The sequence below is a fragment of the Festucalex cinctus genome, chromosome 5, assembly GCF_051991245.1.
Source record: "Festucalex cinctus isolate MCC-2025b chromosome 5, RoL_Fcin_1.0, whole genome shotgun sequence".
Taxonomy (NCBI): Eukaryota; Metazoa; Chordata; class Actinopteri; order Syngnathiformes; family Syngnathidae; genus Festucalex; species Festucalex cinctus.
This window is the reverse complement of record NC_135415.1, coordinates 20,777,835-20,797,292: the sequence shown is the minus strand read 5'-3', so window position 1 is coordinate 20,797,292 and position 19,458 is coordinate 20,777,835. Positions and strand designations below refer to the sequence as shown.

Below are 19,458 nucleotides of genomic sequence, written 5' to 3'. Positions count from 1 at the left end.
GTAAAATTGGCCAAATTTGGACACAAAAGGGTTACGCCCAACAGTGACAAAATATACTACTAATAAAATAATATATAGAATTTCAATTCTAAAAAATATATATAATGATTTATAATGATAGTAATGGAAATATATAGTACATTTTATTGAATAGGAATTATGGAAATATATAGTACATTTAATTAAATGGGACTTTGGTGTTTGCAAATTGCATCCTAATACAGTATGGTATTGATTAAAAATATTATATAATATATTTGTTATCAAAATTAAGATCCAAATTATTTTTACATCACATCACATTACATCACCCCCAAAAAAATTACACTGGTTAACAGGAAATTTTCACAAGGGTTGTCTTTGATTTTATTTATTTTTTTTAACTCTCACTAGTATTACTTACCCATGCTTTACTTTAATGTTGAGGAACCCTAATCCGGCCTCCCATGCAATTCAACCATCCAGGTTCTTTTTAAACCTTTGATCAAAATGCCCCCATGAACTATTTAAAACACATAGGCTCATAATATATCATAAACATGTTCAATTATTATGACATCTTTTTTTTAAATTAGTGTATTATTTAAATGGTCCCTCACACGAATCTACTTGTTTTATTGTCACTGAGATGGTTAATATGTTACTTGTTTTCTATTCCACAACATCAGCGCCATCTAATGAGATCATATACAGTATATTGGACCAGCATGAAAAAATAAAAATAAAAAAATAAATAAAAATCAACATTTACAGATTTTGACGATAATGCTCAATTTCATATAATGTTACTTATTGTGGTTATAGATCATATTGAACTAAAACCACAATAATAAACATCAATTGAAGACTATAATCTACAATAATCCCTGCTAATCTGTTAATTTTTTTTGGATCTCAGTAGATCGTGCAGGTGTACCTAATGAAGTGTCCCGTGAATGCAACAGCAGTTTGGTTCTATGTTGAAGACGAACGCACTTTACATATGAAAGCTCACCCCAGACGCACCACTCAAGATTATTTACTGGTGCTTCTCTAGTTTACATTCCACGTTTTTTTTTTCCTTCAGCAAAACACTGCCTAAACTGAGCACAAATGTCACAAAAGCACACTCGTGAATTTAAAAAATAATAATACATTTTTAAAAACATCAAAAGAGTGGGTGTCATTGTGCAACACATGAGAAAAAGAAAATGGCCACTTTTTGTAAAGTAATTGATGTAAATAACTGGAAGCGAAAAATAAAAAGACTTATCTGATTCAGTGAGTTGATTTATGTCTTGACATGAGTGCATGTTATGTGGCGCCACCCTCAGGTGACTCAGAAATCTCATTTTATGACTATTAGAACAAATGTGGGGTGTTTCCCCCAGTCAAATTTTGCATAAATTAATGCACCAAAAAACTTGTGTGAGACTGTTATGAGGAAGACATTATTCTGTAAAAATTACGGCAACGCCGTCGCTTGCCTTCGGTGCCGGTTGCCGCAGGTTCGCTCCTCCGCCTGGGAGACCCCATGTAGCTTACATGAAGTAAGCTTGTGTGTGAGTGAGTGGTTAAAAAAAAAAAAGAATTCTTATGGTATTTGTGAGTTCACAAACCTGGAGAATACATCTTGTGGTTCGGGCCAATCACAGAGCGACATTGTGTTTGGGGGGCGGGATATGCAACTGTGACGAAACCAGGATGCCAGCGCCTACGCAGGGGCATAACAAACAAAGCCAACATGGACGAAATGGACGCTACAATTAATTCTGTTCTCGCAGAATTACTCCTTGTTGAATGTTGAACAGCGAGAGGCCCTTCGTGCATTTCTAACTCGTAAGATTTCCCCCCTATCGACAAGAACTAACACGAAATTTTCACCCGTGGCCGTGATTGGTTAAAACAAACGTGTAGAATGTCGCAACGTCCAATCAGCTGGAAATATTGTACATAATGTCCCGCCTTTTTCAGACGAAATTACTTTTTTTGTTTTCTTCACTCGCTCACACAAGCTTACTTCCTGTAAGTCACATGGTCTCCCAGGCCGAGAAATGAACCCACGCCAACCAGCACCGAAGGCAAGTGACGGTTCCACTCCTCCTCCTGGAGCCCTCCAGACGAAATTACTGAGAGGTACCTGGCAATAACATACAACATAGCATTAATCTGGCAATATATTAATATATTATAATATTACCAGGTTAATAAAATGAACATTAACCTGCAAACTTGTAGCTCTTTCCTCTCCACTGCAGTTATGTGCCTTCAAAGGGTGAGTAGTTTCTTTTATATTACATTTTCTTCTTCTCTTATACTGCCTCCCAGTGCTCAAAGCAGGTACACCAGAAGCAGCCATACAATTAATTGAATTGCAGCATTGAAGCGATACTTAAACTGTTAAATTAATTTTCTTGACCGCTTATTCCTCACAAGGGTCGCGGGGGACGCTGGAGCCTATCTCAGCTGGCTTTGGGCTGTAGGCGGGGGACACCCTGGACTGGTTGCCAGCCAATCGCAGTGCATTCTATTCGATTATATTCATTTGTTTTCATAAAATACAACATTATGGAGTGCTCTGTGTTTTTGGGGTGAGGTTGAAGTAGAAAAAAAAAATAACAAATTAAACTCACATCTCACTTGTGTTTAGGTCCTATGGGATGAGTTTTTGAATTGGGGTTCAATTTTGGAGGCTGCACTGATGAGAATTTCTGAGAGCACATTCCTAGAACAGGAGCTGCAAGCAGAGGGAGGTCTTGGGGGGCGGCAACTAAATGAGAAAAGAGGAGGATGCACACATGAGCCCATTTTGCTTCTACAGGGTCACTCGCTCACCTTTATTTTCACAACCAAAAATTTTGGACAACATGTTTTGCATGAGGAGGAATCTGATGCTTGCAGATTACTTGGGTGAGTTCAAGTATGTTCTTACAACTCCTAACCTAAAGAATGTGGACGAGTGAATGTGTGCTGTCATGTTTGTCTGATGAGACGCCATCATTCACTGCTTGTTAACATTCCAGAAAAAAAGGGGACACACTTCATTTGGAGCTTTTGAGCTGTTTTTAAATTCCTAATGTCGTTCATTGTGAAATCTAAAAAATGTCAAAGTCTGCATAGTAAGAACGCATGCATGCATCTGTGATCACAACACACTTCTCTTTTGTACACACACATGCGCACAAACTGGGAGTGGGCCATACATGGGTGGATGTGGACGCATAGGAAGCTCTTTCATGGGATCAGCCTCTACCTGTGCAATAAAGACGCAACTGTGCTGCGAATAAACTGATGATGGGAACACACGCACGCGCGCGCACACCCCTACACAGAGACAAGCTTGTTTCTGTCACTACAGCTTTGTGAGAAGAGGTCAAGTTCACCCTTTCAGGGTGCAGAAAAAGTGAGGTTGTTTTCTATTGCTTATCACTGCCATTCTTGTTGATATAGGTTGCAAAAAAACAAAACATAATAAATAAATACATAAATAAATAAATGCACACATAAAATAAATAAATAAATAAATAAATAAATAAATAAAAATCACCCCCAGCCCCCTATATAAAAAGTCAATATTTCAGAAATTCTGGGTGTGTAAATTTATGAACACAACTGTGTAAGTAAATAATGTTAGAATAGTTGTAAATAGTAATGATTTATTATTGTACTAAAACTTAGAATATGCAATCATTTAATGAAGTACAAATGATAATAAAAAATGGGTTTTACTGAATAATTATCCCTGCAAGTATTTTTAAAAATTCAAAACATGGTGGAGATAAATTTAAAATGTAAAAAAAAAAAAAAAATTCTGTGGTGAACAAAACGTGGTATAATTAATAAAAAATTAATTAATTAATGACAAATACTCTCACTCAGACTGATTTTTAACTCATTGACTCCCAGCCATTTTCATTGAAGAAACCCCCTTTTGACAGATTTTGCAAGGCCCAGAGAATATTGTGTTATATTGCTATAAAAACATGGAACCTACAAAAAGAAAGATTAGTCTCTTCTTTCATCTGGAAAAAAAAATATTTTTATCTGTTTCCATTAACATTAGAATATAGCTAGGTTTCATCAATATTCACATTCCTGGTGAAAACACTGACAAACAGAGCTTGTTGCAACATGGCCCTGGCTGATCTCTTATACACTGCTGCCACCTGCTGGCCGTGTTTTTAATAACTACCATGGCTTTAAGCCTCCTCTTCATGTCAGAAGCTGCATCAAAGCCTACTGTATGCTCTAGCATAAAAAAAAAAAAGTGTAAACACATTTTTGGGAGTGAATGACAAAGTATTAAAAACGTTTTTTACACATTTTTGAGCTTGAATGTGTTAAAGTTTTATTCATTCCCTCCCCCCACGCCATGATTTTAGGAGCTTCTGCCACCTGTACAGAAGAATGCTGACACGTCGTCAAAGGTCACAATCAAACAAGTGTCAACCGACAAATAACTCCAGGAGTTACAGCATGAATCAATTCTTAGTCAATTTTTGCATACTCACGTGACATTAGTGCAGTCGCCTTTCAAAGTGAAGGTCAGCCATGTTGAAACGATGGCTGTTGGCCCTGCTGGGCCGGGTGGGCTCGTTGGGGGCGGGCCTTTGCTGCTGCGCGGCTCTGCTCTACCTGCTGGCCTGCAGACCCACGACCAGAGACCCCCGGCGAGAGGCTCCGTGGCCGTCGGGGACCACCAGCAAGGAAGGCTACATGGCGCTGCTCCAGGAGAGGGAGGAATCCCACAGGCATTATATTGACAGCCTGGGCAAGCAGATAGCGCAGCTCAAGGAGGCTCTACAGGAGCGGACGCTGCAGTTGCAGGAGTCGCTGGACAAAGCCAAACTCAAAGGGATTCTACCTCAGGGACTGGAGAGTCTGCACAAAACCCCCTCACAGTATGACCTGAAGGTAGGATTGCTACTATGAGAGTGTATGTATGTCAGGGATGGACAAACTACAACCCGGCGATTTAGCTCAAGTCACTTACATCCCAAATCATCTTTCTGCATTGAAATGAATGAAATGGTCATTAACCCGTTCCAGGCCCTACACCCCAAAAATGTTGTCGTAAGTATTCGAATGAGAAAAATAACACTCCATAAGATTGTACTTTATTAAAAAATAATAATAATAAAAAATAGATATAACATAATAAAATAAAATAGTTTAAATGCCCCAAATGAACGACCGAACATTGTGCTACTTTTTCTGGTATGCCTTCTTTGGCCACGTGGGGGCAGTATAAGATAAATGGACTGTGACGTTGATTAGCATTAGAAATAGCATTAAGGTAGACTGAAAGGCTAACTAACCTATGTGATTGTTTTATGTTTAAACTTCAACTGAGAGTGACTCGCAAAATAAACTACAGTTACATTTAACTTTAGTACTGGAAATCTCACATTGTGCAAAATGTGACTTAAATATACTTGATTGAAATAAAACCTCATGATGATGATTGTCATGATGGTGGTACTTGGATTTTTTTCAGTTAGTACTTTTTATGAAAAGTTTGAGAATTACCGACTCAAGCGATTATGCTATCAAGCTAACGATAAAGAAAATTGTGAAGAAATAATTTACGACTAAAACCGTAACAACGCCCCAGTGAATAAAGATCATTTTGTTACAGAAGCAAAAATGTTTACTCCAGCAAATCTTATATGCAGTATATAAATTGTAGCTAAGGTTTTAGAGTGTTTAATAATTTAAAATCGAACAATGTCAAAGTGGGCCTTCCCTGCTTTAATTTTTTATGTGGCCCTTGGAGGAAAATGTTGGAACATCTTTATCGTACTAAGTCATGTGATATCACGAATGAATGAACGCATCCTTCCAGGAGTTTTTCCGCTCACAGCTGAATCATGCAGAGGTCAACGCAGGCGTGACACTACCCAACGAATACGTCGTGATTCCATTTGACACTTATACACTGCGGAGGTAAGTGGGACCACCTACTGGCCTGGCATGAGTATTACAGTGTTTTTAGTTCGCATAGCACTGCATCTTGCAATTTGCTGGCACAAAAAGTCGACAGTAAGTAGTGGCGTAATTTTGGTGGATATGAGCCCAAAGAGTCTCTCTAGTAGATGTTAAGTGGGTGCGTCCACCTCAGGGTGTACCAGGTGGAGACAGGTCTGACCAGGCACCCCGAGGAGAGGCCTGTGAGGAAGGACCGCAGGGATGAGCTGATAGGCAGCGTGGAGACGGCACTGCATGTCCTCAATGGACCACAGCAACACGTGGACACCAGCAGGAGAAAGCGCACCTTCTCCCCGTCAGACTTCATTGAGGGTGATGTAACTCATCTATTGACAATTCCGAACATTTCTCATATTTCCACAATAATATTGTATTGATTTGCCTGTGATTGGCATACAAACCAGGCATATTGTTTGTCAAACAACATTTTAGCACATTTTCAAATAAAAATAACCTTCAAAAATCAAATTACAACAATCCAAAGTCCAATGCTTTTCAAGGAGCGGAGAGCGTCCTTTCACTGAGGATAAATGCTGCATTCGTGTAAAGTGGGAAATTGGATTATCCCATTCAGATTGTGTTAGTTCCGACCGCAAAGCGTTCAAGGCAAATGTAAATACAAGACATATGTTCACGTAGGACAATTTGATTTGGAATGTCTGCATTAACCAGAACAACAAACAAGTTTTGAGAATCTGCCATCTTTTTTGTTTACATTTGCCTCAAACGCTTTGAGGTCGGAACTGGGACACTCCTCGAATGCAACTCAGACCGCCATTTTGACTTGAGATGTAAGCTCGGAATTGTCAGCACTATGGAAGTGGGCATGGAAAGTGGGACTTAGAAAAAATTCAACGTCATTGTTCCCATTGAAAATGAATGGGGGGAAAGTTGATACTTAACGTTAAATTGTGCGAGTACTGTGAGTAATGTGGAATCAGATGATATATTCACGCCGGAAGGCATGAATTTTTGAAGCAAGTTGAAATTTGAACGGTGTAAATCGGAAGTATAATTGTGAGAGTTATTTGACGGCAAAAAAAGTGAGGAGAATACAAATCTGAATAACGTGGGAATGCTGAAGAACAATTGCCATTAAATTCACGCAATTTTAAGGAAAAATGCTGTATTGGGATGTATAAGTACTAGTACTTGGTATCGGTATTGGTGAGTCAGTACTTCTACTTAAAAACACAATTTTAGTATTCCTTAGCACCTTTTCTTGCTCGCACAGTTGTCCGAATAAGAGACAAAGCATAATTGCTTCAAGAAGTTTATATGTCAATCACAGTTGACGTTTACTGTAAAAATGACACGTAAAAAAAATTTAAAATTGGTATTTAAACACCAAAATATTCAATTAAGCAATGTAATTCCAAGTGTTACATTGTACTCATAGGGCTGACCCGCACCGAACGGGATAGGGGTACTGTGTACGAGTTGATGTTCAAGGGCGACAGGCCGCGGGACTACGCCAAGACGGTTCTCTTCAGACCTTTCGGCCCTTTGGTGAAGGTGAAGAGCGAGCGAGTGGACGCGCGCAGCATGCTCGTCAATATCATCGTACCGCTTTCCAAGAGGGCGGACGCCTTCCGCCAGTTTGTCCACAACTTCAGGTACCGTCTGAGGGGGGGGGGGCTTGGGGGGGAACTGACGACATCAGGGATTTCAGTGTTGATGGTTCTTGTGATGTTTGTCACAGGGAGGTGTGCATCCAGCAGGATGGTAGGGTCCATCTGACGGTGGTCTACTTTGGGCGCGAGCAGATTGACCAGGTGAAAGCTGTGCTGGATCAGACAAGCAAGTGGGTTACATGACGTTAGTTCCACCCGCCTAATTACTAGCTAGCTATAGCTAGCTTGCTATATACTGTTGACAAGCAACTTCGATGTTCACACTGCATATAAGGATTTGCTATCGTGAAGAGAAAACAGGGTTAACATTTGTGATTGTGGGCGATGACTGTTTTCTACGGAAGCGTATTGCATTCACTTGAAAAAGAAAAAAAAATTCAGAAAAACAGAAAAAAAATGCTAAAAAACAAAGCTCCTCAAAAAAAATTAGTCAGAAAAATAGGATTATTTTTTTTTTCTCCCAAGTGATTCCAATATGCTTCCGTAGATTTCCAAGAAGCTCGGAGAGAAAAAAAAAATCATTCTTAACACATCTCACGCCACAGGATAATTTTAAGTTCCTAGTACATAAAAGCGTCTCCTTCCTCCATCAGGGAGACCCGCTTCAGGAGCTTCACGCTGATCCAGCTCAATGAGGAGTTCTCGCGTGGGCGGGGCTTAGAAGTGGGCGCCAGGGCCTGGAGGCGAAGCCACAACGTCCTGATGTTTTTCTGTGACGTGGACATCCAATTGACGGCAGACTTCTTGACTTCCTGTCGCCTCAATGCAGAGGCTGGTGGGTGTTCTATGCTGGAAGTGATAGCTGGATGCAACATTTAACTTCTTCGTCACCGCTGCTTCATGCAACCTGCTCATTCTGCGTAAAAAAAAAAAAAAAAGCCATCACAACTTTAGTCTTTTTAGCAGGTTAGCATGGTACTATATCAGAGCTCAAGGGCCACATTTGATTTTTAATGTGGACAGACGTCATTTGAAGACGAAGCTAAAAAAACAAACAAACTTTTCTTACATATCTTCAGTGAATCGACACAACATTCAACTCAAATTTCACCATGAAAATGTGAACCTTTGTTTTCGAACAGGTAAAAAAGTGTACTACCCAGTCCTCTTCAGTCAGTACAATCCATCAATCATCTACAGTAATTACACCCATGTACCATCTATCCAGCAACAACTGGTGAGTAAAAGAACATAGATGATAAATGAATCATGCTGTACTATAAAGCTCCCTCCATTTTGGGGTTAGGCTGCAGACCACCCCACCCTACATATATACATACATAAAATCTGCAATATAGAATTACCCTATTGAAATACTTCCTAGCCAATCCGTAGTGTTTACAGTAAACACATCCCATTTTTTCCAAACTCATCTGATCTCACAATATACATCAATAATCATAGCCAAAGATTATTAAAAGAAACAAAAAATTGCTTTCTGTAGTCTTAAAATGCAGGATGATAAAGGACTTAGACATTGAAAAACATGTCTAATCAATTTAGCGTCTTGAAACACTTCCTGTTTTATCTTCTTTTTTCAAATGGAGCTAGTGGCAACATAATCGTGCGCTGCCACCCCGTGGCCAAAAGGGGAATTACATCCCAAAATAAAACGTAAAGTGCCCTTAACATCCAAACTTTTTCATTTGAGGGCCATATAAAGAAAAATGGAAGGATGCAAAAGGCCGCTTCGAAATGTTTTGACTTGCTTTTATTAAATACAAAACAAAAAAATTATATAGCTATTTATTTTTGAAAAACTGCTACATAATAGCTTTCTGTAAACAGTTGAAAATTTTTCAAGATATTGGGATTGCCTCGGCCCTGTATCCCACTAGACTAGATCTAACCCTGCACTTAACATCAACCGAATCCCATCTCCACATTCATAACCAAAATTGAGTTATCTTTATTCACCACAGTGTAATGAAGAGAAATTGTGCTTTAGTCAAATTTGTCATATATGTTTATTTGTATTTAAGTTCTACAGTATATGAACCAATGTACAGTCTTAGTGGTAGAGGTGCCCAGTTATTCGACACCCTCCCTTCTCATTTCTGCCCACCTCCGACATGGTGTGAAATGTCATTTTTAGTATATGCCGCGGGCCACTAAAAAATGTATGGTGGGCCATAAATGCCTCCCGGGCAATAGTTTGGTTGGACACACTGATCTACACCGTACTTTATGGTGATCAAAGCGCATTACAAAGGTTCAGAACAAAATGGGGTTATAACTGGGGGAAAAACAGACTGGCTTACTTTTTATTTTAATTTACTAAAGTGTCCTGTTTTGTTTGTTTTTTTTCTCTCAGGTGATAAGACGCAACACGGGTTTCTGGAGAGATTTCGGCTTTGGGATGACATGCCAGTACAGGTCGGACTTCCTCAATATCGGTAATGACTAATCGACATTATAAAGAAATGTTACCATATTTACATGAAATGGAAAAATGGAAAGAAGAAGGAATTGTTGGCAGTATGTTGATAAAAAGGAAACTACTGTATTTACTCGTTTGCAAGAGATTTTTATTTATTTTTTTTATTTATTTTTTTTTTTTAGAGCAATGATAAATATAATCATTACTGCTAAGCATTCGTGTTTCCCTAACGTCATAATTGATGTCATAAAGTATTGGTGGTGACAGTTTAAACCACATTATGAAACAACTGCAGGATATTGGTGCAAACAATAAAAGAGAAATAAAAGGAAGTAGCACTAAGTCTATCTATTGAGGACTGTTGGGCTTGGGGACTCTCCAGTTCACCGTTTGTGCACGTCGCTTGCAGGTGGTTTTGACCGCAGCATTAAAGGTTGGGGGCTGGAGGACGTGCACCTGTACAGGAAGTACCTGCACAGCAAACTGATGGTGGTGCGTGCTCCGTCACGCAGCCTCTTCCACTTGTGGCACGAGAAGACGTGCAGCGACGAGCTGTCGCCGGACAAGTACCAGATGTGCATGCGGACCAAGGCCATGAGCGAGGCCTCGCACGGCCAGCTGGGAGAATTGCTCTTCAAAACGGACATCCAAGCGCACCTCGACAGGAACAGAAGAAGCGCTTGAAGTGTTGGGACGTCGAATGCAGAATTGTGAATTGAAAAGGAGACATATTATGCAGTTTGCACGATTTAAAAATGCTGCCAGGTGTTTTAATAAAATGTCTGTGACTTGCTTTTGCCTCAAGAATTCTATTAATTACAGTGATACCTTGAGGTCCAAGTTTAACTCGTATCTCAAATTATCTTTCTTCATAAATAATCTATGAATGTGAGAATGTCTAAATGTGCTCCTGAGCCATTTGTGTTCTAATATCATGCGTTTCCTATTATGTGTTAGCGTTAGCATTGAGCTAGTGGAGTTTGTACTCACAAGTCAAAGCAAAAGAATTGGCAGAATGATGCCTCGTATCTTGAAAAACTCAAGTCAGGACTCATGTTGGACACCCAAGAGCATAGCTGTTTTTAGCCACGGCCAAAAAGTCGTGAAAACTGAAATGATGAAAAACTGTTCAATGCTTTTTTTGCCACAATCGTGCACTATACATAGTTCTCAGTCTTGGCATACTTCAGCAATTATCTTCAAACATGTATTATGTACTGTATTGTACAATATTCAGAAATCTATTATTCATATGTTTTCAAGTAGCATTTCCTGAGAGGATTATAACACCATAACACTGAAACAACACTGCGATTCATTAGCCTTTCTTTGGCATTTTGTTTATTAGCATTAGACATGTTAATAGGTGACGCTGAAACTATATTGGTAGTTTTAAGAATTTTTAATTTTCTTTGGTTTATGTTTACTTATACAGTAAACGTGCTTTTTTTAAATACAATTATGGACCAGAAGTATTTTTATCGTATACTCCAATTTATCGCAATAATGATTTTTAATGCTATTTAGCCGCATTCCGAATAACAAAATCAAACTCCGTCGTAAACTTAGTGCCTCTTTTGTATTTGAAAGACATAGTGCAGAAGACAATGGGAACCACGCATGGAATCCCCTCGAGGTGAAATCCAATCAAACAAAGTGCAGTCTTTGCACGTTTTCTAATAACACTGCGACTCCTCTAAACCTCATTAGTAGCTCAGAATGAGTGACAGGCGAGGAGAGCGGGGCCTCGTTGTCGCCATCGTCCGAGGGCAGGATTGGCACTTGATTGGCTACTCCACATTCCACCACTTCCTTGTTCAATGCTGCCTCCAGTGTACCTCGGGAAATATAAACCTAAATACAATATTTTCTTCTATTTGTTCGACGTAAAAAAATAAATAAAAATAGGGACGCAGAACAGGAATTGATAACCTCAGTACTTTTTTTTTGTCACGTAGTACATTAAAATATCCCGTGTGTGTCTTCTTTTTCTAATTTAAATGTAACGTTTCTGTTATTTCCCAGTCAAACTTGAAGGCATCATTAATCACAACGGAAGGCTTCTGCGAATCTGCCGCACACCGGTTGAGTTCTACTCAAACGCGGCGGTGTAAAGATGCTCCGACTGCAGGACAACTGACGGCCTTGAAGCTGTCCAAGCATGGACGGGCGAGCTGCGTGACTTTTGTTTTCGTGTTTAATGAAAGCTCCGCGCTTTTGGTCGGATTGCACCATGAATGTGGTGTTTTGTATAGATTAAGACAGTCGGAGCTAAAGGAATTTTATTCGTTTTATTATTATTATTTTTTTATTTATAACAAAAAGAAGACAACATGTTTGAAGTTTCTGGAATTGCATACATCCTGCTGGACGTTACTTGTGTCATACTCGGTATGTGAATGATCACTCATTAACTTACCTTTTCCTCTATTCTTATTTATACAGCAACGTGTTTTAGACAAAACTACCATTTCACCAGTACATTCTTAATGTACGCCGTTATTAAGTTATTGGCGTTATTATTAAATTATTAACTGCGTGTATACACACTGGTAAGCTTGATGTGGGGAATTGCAGACAGGCAGATGGAAAAGTTCCACTCTGTATGTGCCTGTGTGTGAGTTTTCCAGCCCAAAATTTTATTTTTAGTCCACTACTGTATTTGCTTTGTAATCAATCACAAGAAAGCTGCAGCACCAACAGAATAGATGCACTGACTCTGCAATGTTCCCTTTGCATCCAAAACAGGTAGTTTTGTTCCATGTGACTAATAGTGTTATTTCCTTCATTTGTATTTGTAGAGGCGTACTTTGCTGTTTAGTCATGTCGTCTAGTTTTCCAGCCTGTCTTCAGATGTTGGGTAATATCACTGAATCACTAAATTACGAACACAGGAGTCATTTGAAGTAGAATATCTGTGTCATCGTCTATAAAGTGAAAGAGGCCTGCAGTAGTACTAAACTCCCTTCCCTGACTTGACTGTATTGTGAAATATCAGTTAATGAAAGCCAACGCATTGGAAATCAAGCGTAATTTAATAGAGTAATTTCGAAATAAAAGATTTGATTGTTCGCCTCCAAAGTCACACTCAAGGGTTTGTGTCATTATTGAGTCTCAGTGTTGTCTGGAAGACTATCAGGCGATGCAGTGGTGACATCATTTATATCTAGTCAGACATGCTCACAAGCCACTTTCGGTACATCTGCACTGTTGTCTGTGATTCAGACAGTACAGAGCTGTATTAATCCTTTTTTTTAATTTATTTTTACTTTCTTTTAAAAAAGTGTTTCTGCTTCCATATATGATTGCATGAACAATCACCTTTAAATTTTAATCTTAATTTCCTACTAAAAGTGATTTACCATCCATGTTTGTGTCTCCTCTCCTCCACCACCAGTGGGACTCCCCTTCTTCATCCTCACTCCTCGGCACAGGCCCTTCAAACGAGGCTTCTTCTGCGACGACGAGTCCATCCGCTACCCCCTCAAAGAGGACACCATTTCCTACCAGCTCCTTGGGGGGGTCATGATCCCCTTTACGCTCATTGTTGTAAGCACGAAAAAGTCTGCGATTATCATCCTTTAGGTGGCATCCATCCTCTCTCTCTCTCTCTCTCTCTCTCTCTCTCTCTCTCTCTCTCTCTCTCTCTCTCTCTCTCGCTTTCTTTCTAGATCATCTGTGGTGAGTGTCTTTCCGTCTACCTGTCCCGCATCAAGAGCAAGATGCTCGGCCACAAGTACACAGCGTGTGTGTACAAGGCCGTGGGCTGCTACTTGTTTGGGGCGGCGGCCAGCCAGTCGCTGACGGACATCGCCAAATACTCCGTGGGGCGTCTGCGGCCGCACTTCCTGGCCGTGTGCAAGCCGCGGTGGGATCGCATCAACTGCAAAGCCGGAGGATATGTGGAGAACTTCACCTGTACAGGTGACCAGTTCCTGGTGGATGAAGCCAGGTACAAATATATCACTTCACTGTCACACTCTTACGGCAAGTAACAGAAATTAGTCATAATAATAATAATAATAATAATAATAATAATAATAATAATAATAATAATAATAATAATAATCATACATTTAATTAAACAACATTTAAAAACATTTTGTTTTTTAACTTTATGAACATATTATATGGAAATACCCTATTATGCTGTTTGTTGTGGTATGGCTCATCATTTCTGACCAGTAAACCTCATATTGTCCCATCGGAACATGATAATATAGAATGCCTAGTTTGCATTATATTTTACGTTACATACTGTACTTTGTTCACCCCGAAAGGTCTCTTATTAGTTTGTTTTAAAAAAAATGAATTGCTGTAATTGTAATTTTAATAAATTTTAGAGACATAAAAGTGGTCATATAAAACATGTAGAAATAACATTAAAATATTATTTATTGTCTATAGAAAATTGTACGCAGTAATTTCAGTTTTTCTAATGAGTTTTCCTTTTTTATAATTTTTTTTAATCTAAAAGATGAAAAAATATTGTATTTTTTTGTTATAGGGAGAGAATAAAAATAAATAAAACCTTACTATACTTGGAGATGCATGCTTCTTGTTGGACAGTTATGATATAAATATGAAAAGAATTATGTAAGGCCAATATTCTCTTGCATTTAGTTTATATAGAAATGGAAGAGGCAATAAAATGTAATTTAAAGTCCCAATAACTCACTTCTAGATTAATATATTTTTAAAGTACATATTGTATTTAATATTCTGTATCAGTGTGTTTGTATATTATGTGCATATTTCATTATTACGTTTTTGTTGACAGCTTATTTTTTATTTATTTTTTCTCGTATTTTGCAGGCTGTCCTTCTACTCCGGTCATTCTTCATTCTCCATGTACTGCATGTTGTTTCTTGTTGTAAGTAAACTGTTTTTGTATTTAACATAAGAATCCATTTTTCAATAGTGGTTCGTATTTTGGGGCATGTCCTGTGTTACACCAATTTCCTTAGTGTAATCTGCCTGACTTTTTCTTCATCTTTTATCTCTTGTGTGGTCTTTCTGTAACAGCTTAGAGAGCATTACTTGTGAACACAGTTTTTTTTTTTTTTTCGATTGGTATTTTTGGGTTACAAATGCCAATTAGCCCAGCAAACAACAACAACATGCTGACCTGTGGAATAATTTCAATTCTGATTCCAATCGAGATGGAAATTCTGACAGTCAGCATGCTAACATTTAGCCATCTAATCATTTGTGTGATCCCGTTAAGGCCAATTTGTTAGCACCTCATGCCCCAATATAGACATTAGACAGATGCTGAAGAGAGAACGCCTACAATAGCAGGTAAAATAATAATATGCTAACAAAAAGAGTGGATTTCTCTCTCTCCTGTGCTCTCTGTCGCTTCCTGTCCAAAATTCAGCTGTCCTATCATTTCGCAAAAAGCCAGAAAAAAAACAAACTAAAATAAAAAAAATAAAAAAAAAATCAATAAATGAAGGCACTACTGACTATCTAACTGCCAATATATATCTACATGTAAAGCAATGAAATATTTTTCTGCCGTCGCCAGCTCTACATCCACGCCAGGCTGAAGGCCAAGTGGGCGAGGCTGCTGCGGCCCACCGCGCAGTTCTTCCTGCTCGCCACCGCCATCTACGTGGCTCTGTCCCGCGTGTCCGACTACAAGCACCACTGGACCGACGTGCTCGCCGGCCTCCTGCAGGGCGGCGCTGTGGCCTCCTTTACTGTGAGTTTCACCCCACGCCACTTTTGTACTTAAGTGCATTTCAGATCTGTACTTTTTTTTTTTTCCAGTACAAAACTAAAATCAGTACTTTTGTCTTTTTTTTTTATACAATTATCTGTACATCTACTTGAGTTCAGATCAAGTGTAAGTACTTTTGTGAGCTCTACTGTTATATTGGAGACTTGGAATAACACAAATCGTCCTGCAGGTGTTCTGCGTGTCCAACTTCTTCCAGCAGTCCCTTGAGGTGGGCGTGTCCCAGGAGGAAGGAGACCAGCACACCAGTTTACACGAGAGCCCACCCAATTCCAACCACTATGGGAGCACGGACTGAACCACCCCGGCAAGAGTGTAACAGCAATTATTATTATGCACGTGCACTTTACTGTGATACAAAGAGTTTTGAATCTTGATGTGAGTGACTCTTTACAACAGTGTGCCATGAGGTGGATGCAGTATATGAGGTGTGTCACGGAGGAATGAAATTCCATTTGCTGTGAATATAATGGGAGTCTTGTGTGCTCGCTGCAAGCAGGCTTGTGGGGAGAGCCTGGCACCTTGAAAAACCTCCACTGTCCTAAAGGCGGACATACAGTATGAAAAACATTCAGAAAAGGTTTCTTTGTTTTTTGGCTGAAATTTAGGGATGAACCTAAAATGTACTATAACCTTTACAAGAATGCTTAACCACATGTCCAACACTTTAAACACCCCGCGCCACGTACCTCCATTTTGCCGACGACAAAGTGCCGCTAATCAGAGGCAAACACTGTTAGCAAACACTGTTAGCGAATGCTAATTTGTGCGCCTGACAAAACTCAGGAAGGTGAAACCCACTTTATTTGCATAAAAACACGTCTACATTCCATTTTGTCTCCTTTAAATTTGACAACTCAGATATACTGTATTATGTGGATGTATTTTCCATTCATTCATTTATTGCCTTACTGCAATGTCAATGTCGTGTGTGTATGTTTTTCCCATTTTATTCAAACTTGTTTCATAAAGATACCCTAATCACGGGTGGGCAGCCTTTTCAGTTTTTAGTGTTCCAATGAAGGACCATCCTAAATTCATGAAATAATATGATCATGTTTATTATTAAATATCAAAGGCATTTTGATAATATTGTGTTTGATATATTTGCTTTTTAGCACAATCTCTCTAAGATTTTGCTTGTTTTAAGAATTACATGGCGGGCCAGATAGAACGCTTCCACCGTCACGAGGCCATGACTTGCCCACGGGTCGTAGGTTGCTCACCTCTGATGTAAACAGTGCTATTGAGAATGTGAGAAATAAAACTAATGCGTTTTCTCACTGTCATACATGCGGGGGGTTTATTTGCCTTTTTTGAATCATAAATAAACTAGATCATCATTTTTTGGGGAAAATGGAAGTCAGCCAAAAGATGTCAGAGAAGCTGGAAAGAAGAATAGAATAGAAAGTCACAGCTAAATCTCATCAAGGTCACAAAGAACACAGGACAACAAAAGAACTGCAGGACTCCCTAACCTGTTAAGCTTATAGGCCTATATTTATTTATTAATTATTATGTTTAAAGCAGAATATTTATCATCTTAAATTAACCTAATGGCGAGTCTGGTGAGTGTATCTTGCAGACGTACTGAAACTAGCTTATCTTTGAAATGCAAACATGCAACAATAGCCTCTAAGGGTTCACATCAGTGAGCCAACCACAGAAACCACTTTGAAGTTCTTCGCTCTCATGAGTGATTTCAGGTCTACAAGATGGAACTGATGTACGTGTCACCAAGAAAGTCAACTTTCAGCTATTGCACACAATAAAGCTCTTACAACTGCGACGGATGTTGTGAAAATCAGTTGGGCAACACTTGAAGTAAACGCACGTCTGCGTAACTGCTGAGTGTTTGCATCAACGCTTTTATATTAAGGAAACAGGAAGTTGTTTGTTAGTGTCACCTGGTGGACGGAAAAATAATTGTGTACATAAACAATTTAAATTAGTATCTGATTTAATAGCTTCATTAATTATTATTAATCATACAAAACCTTTACAATTAGTATTCGGGTGCGTAGGTTTTTACTTTTGTTACAAACCAGGGGAAAATGTCAAAAACCGCTCCGTATAAAATGGTGGTAAAACTGCAATCACACTAATTCAAATATTGTTGAATGTCAGTCAAAAGTGGACATTTTTGTAAAGGCACAATATATTATTGTATTGAATCTAACTGTTTTGAAGGTGAACCTAATAATGCTGTATAGGCCGGGGGTGAATAAGCACTTTGAATGAGCTGACAAACACAGACATTTTGCGTGTAAAGCAGAAAAGACAACATAAGCATAAAAAGTATGTGGGATAAAATGGAGACGGAATATTGAAGTGAAACCTAATTATGTTGGCAGAACAGGGATCCAAATTTCATGCGAATCAACAATTCCTGGCCCAATATGTTCATTTCAGTTCCATTTCCTGTGCCCCAAATACTTCTCCATGTACCAACATCACGACCAAGATTAAAAACGAGCTTTTTATATATTCTTTAAAATATATACAGTATATTTAATGGAAGTCACTGTAATATGCCATCTCACAGCTTTTAAATCACTATAAGAAAAAACTGCTGATTCATTGAAAATGCACTGCACACAAAAGTGAACTAAAAATTGTATATACATAAATGATTATTTTTTTAAGTTCTAAAATATCCTGTGAAGTGAGATGTGTTTCTAAATACAAATTGAAGATAATTGCTGAAAATAGCAGAAGCAAACTGAGAAATATTTACTACCCAGTACGGCGATTTAGCCAAAAACTGTTTTTCACCATTTTAGTTTTCCTGATTTTTGGATGTGGCTAAAACAGCACAGTTGATGCACTTTAGAGTGCCTCGTTATCAACCATTAGTGTATGTTCATCTTGCAGAAAATATGGAGTTTTTCTTTTTTCAAATTTGACTTGACAGTCAGCAAAAAGGAAGGACTTTGGGCTTACGTGGCCACTTTAGAGCGCCTCGTTGTCGACCCTGAGTGCCCATACAACACAGAGAGAAGTGGAGACTTTTTTTTTTTTTTTTTTTTTCTAGTGTGTGTGTTGTTTTTTTGCTGATGTGGCCACTTTGGAGCGCATTTTGCAGGGATTCTTCACAGTACACTAAGAAACACGATTAGATGTCACACACTTGTCGCTCTCAAGTATTCTGGCCGAATATGACTTATTCACCAGCTGAGTCAATTCCTGGGTCATGTCTATTGTTGTTCAACTGTGCTGGCCCAGTGGAACTGCTAATTAAATTTAAGTGCCGAATGGTTGATACGGTTACTAAGTGCGTTGTGAGACGACTCATTCATCGTGCGTATGAAGCATCTCTGTGTGGTCATGTGCTCCTGCTGCTCCTTGGGAGATCTCTCCTGGTGTCACAATTGCACTCATGACTGCAGCTCGTCACTCTATGCCATATGACTCACTTCATTCATGCCAGGCAGACATTCATTGTGATAGCTTCCAATGCACAGTCTAACTGAAGTATTAACTATTTTTTGACATTCATTGCAATCAATTTTTAAATTTGGGAATGTTTTTGCTCAGCTAACTCCAAAGTTAATCTGAAATTGATGTTACTTATCAAAATTATTTCTAATATAAAAATAGCCCTGACTTGACCTTATAAAAAGCATTTTCCTGAGTTTGAAAAACATGTACGCCTTTCACTTTTTTAGCTTGAGTGCTGAAATAAACCCCAACAGAGGTACTGAGTTTCTTACTGTAGTTGTATTACTGCCGTG

At 38.8% G+C, this 19,458-nt stretch overlaps 2 protein-coding genes across 3 annotated transcripts; both read left to right on the top strand.

Annotated features, from left to right (window-relative positions):
- Nucleotides 1-2,002: 2,002 nt before the first annotated feature.
- LOC144019629 (chondroitin sulfate N-acetylgalactosaminyltransferase 1-like) lies at nt 2,003-10,773 on the top strand. 2 transcript variants are annotated; one of them, XM_077522807.1, is made up of 10 exons: nt 2,003-2,115; nt 2,238-2,254; nt 5,825-5,925; nt 6,101-6,279; nt 7,367-7,583; nt 7,670-7,771; nt 8,195-8,376; nt 8,684-8,778; nt 9,916-9,997; nt 10,391-10,773. In XM_077522807.1, the coding sequence occupies exons 1-10, from the start codon at nt 2,034-2,036 to the stop codon at nt 10,663-10,665; spliced, it is 1,332 nt and encodes a 443-aa protein (XP_077378933.1). In that variant the 5' UTR covers nt 2,003-2,033; the 3' UTR covers nt 10,666-10,773. The 2 variants fall into 2 exon arrangements, with proteins under 2 accessions (XP_077378933.1, XP_077378932.1); XM_077522806.1 differs by lacking the exons at nt 2,003-2,115; nt 2,238-2,254 and adding exons at nt 2,271-2,889; nt 4,362-4,893.
- A 1,287-nt stretch (nt 10,774-12,060) lies between these two features.
- On the top strand, nt 12,061-17,013 carry LOC144019142 (phospholipid phosphatase 1-like). The gene is made up of 6 exons (XM_077521990.1): nt 12,061-12,372; nt 13,379-13,530; nt 13,653-13,933; nt 14,797-14,854; nt 15,512-15,688; nt 15,897-17,013. Exons 1-6 carry the CDS (start codon nt 12,315-12,317, stop codon nt 16,020-16,022), a joined length of 852 nt encoding a protein of 283 aa, XP_077378116.1. The 5' UTR covers nt 12,061-12,314; the 3' UTR covers nt 16,023-17,013.
- Nucleotides 17,014-19,458: the final 2,445 nt, after the last annotated feature.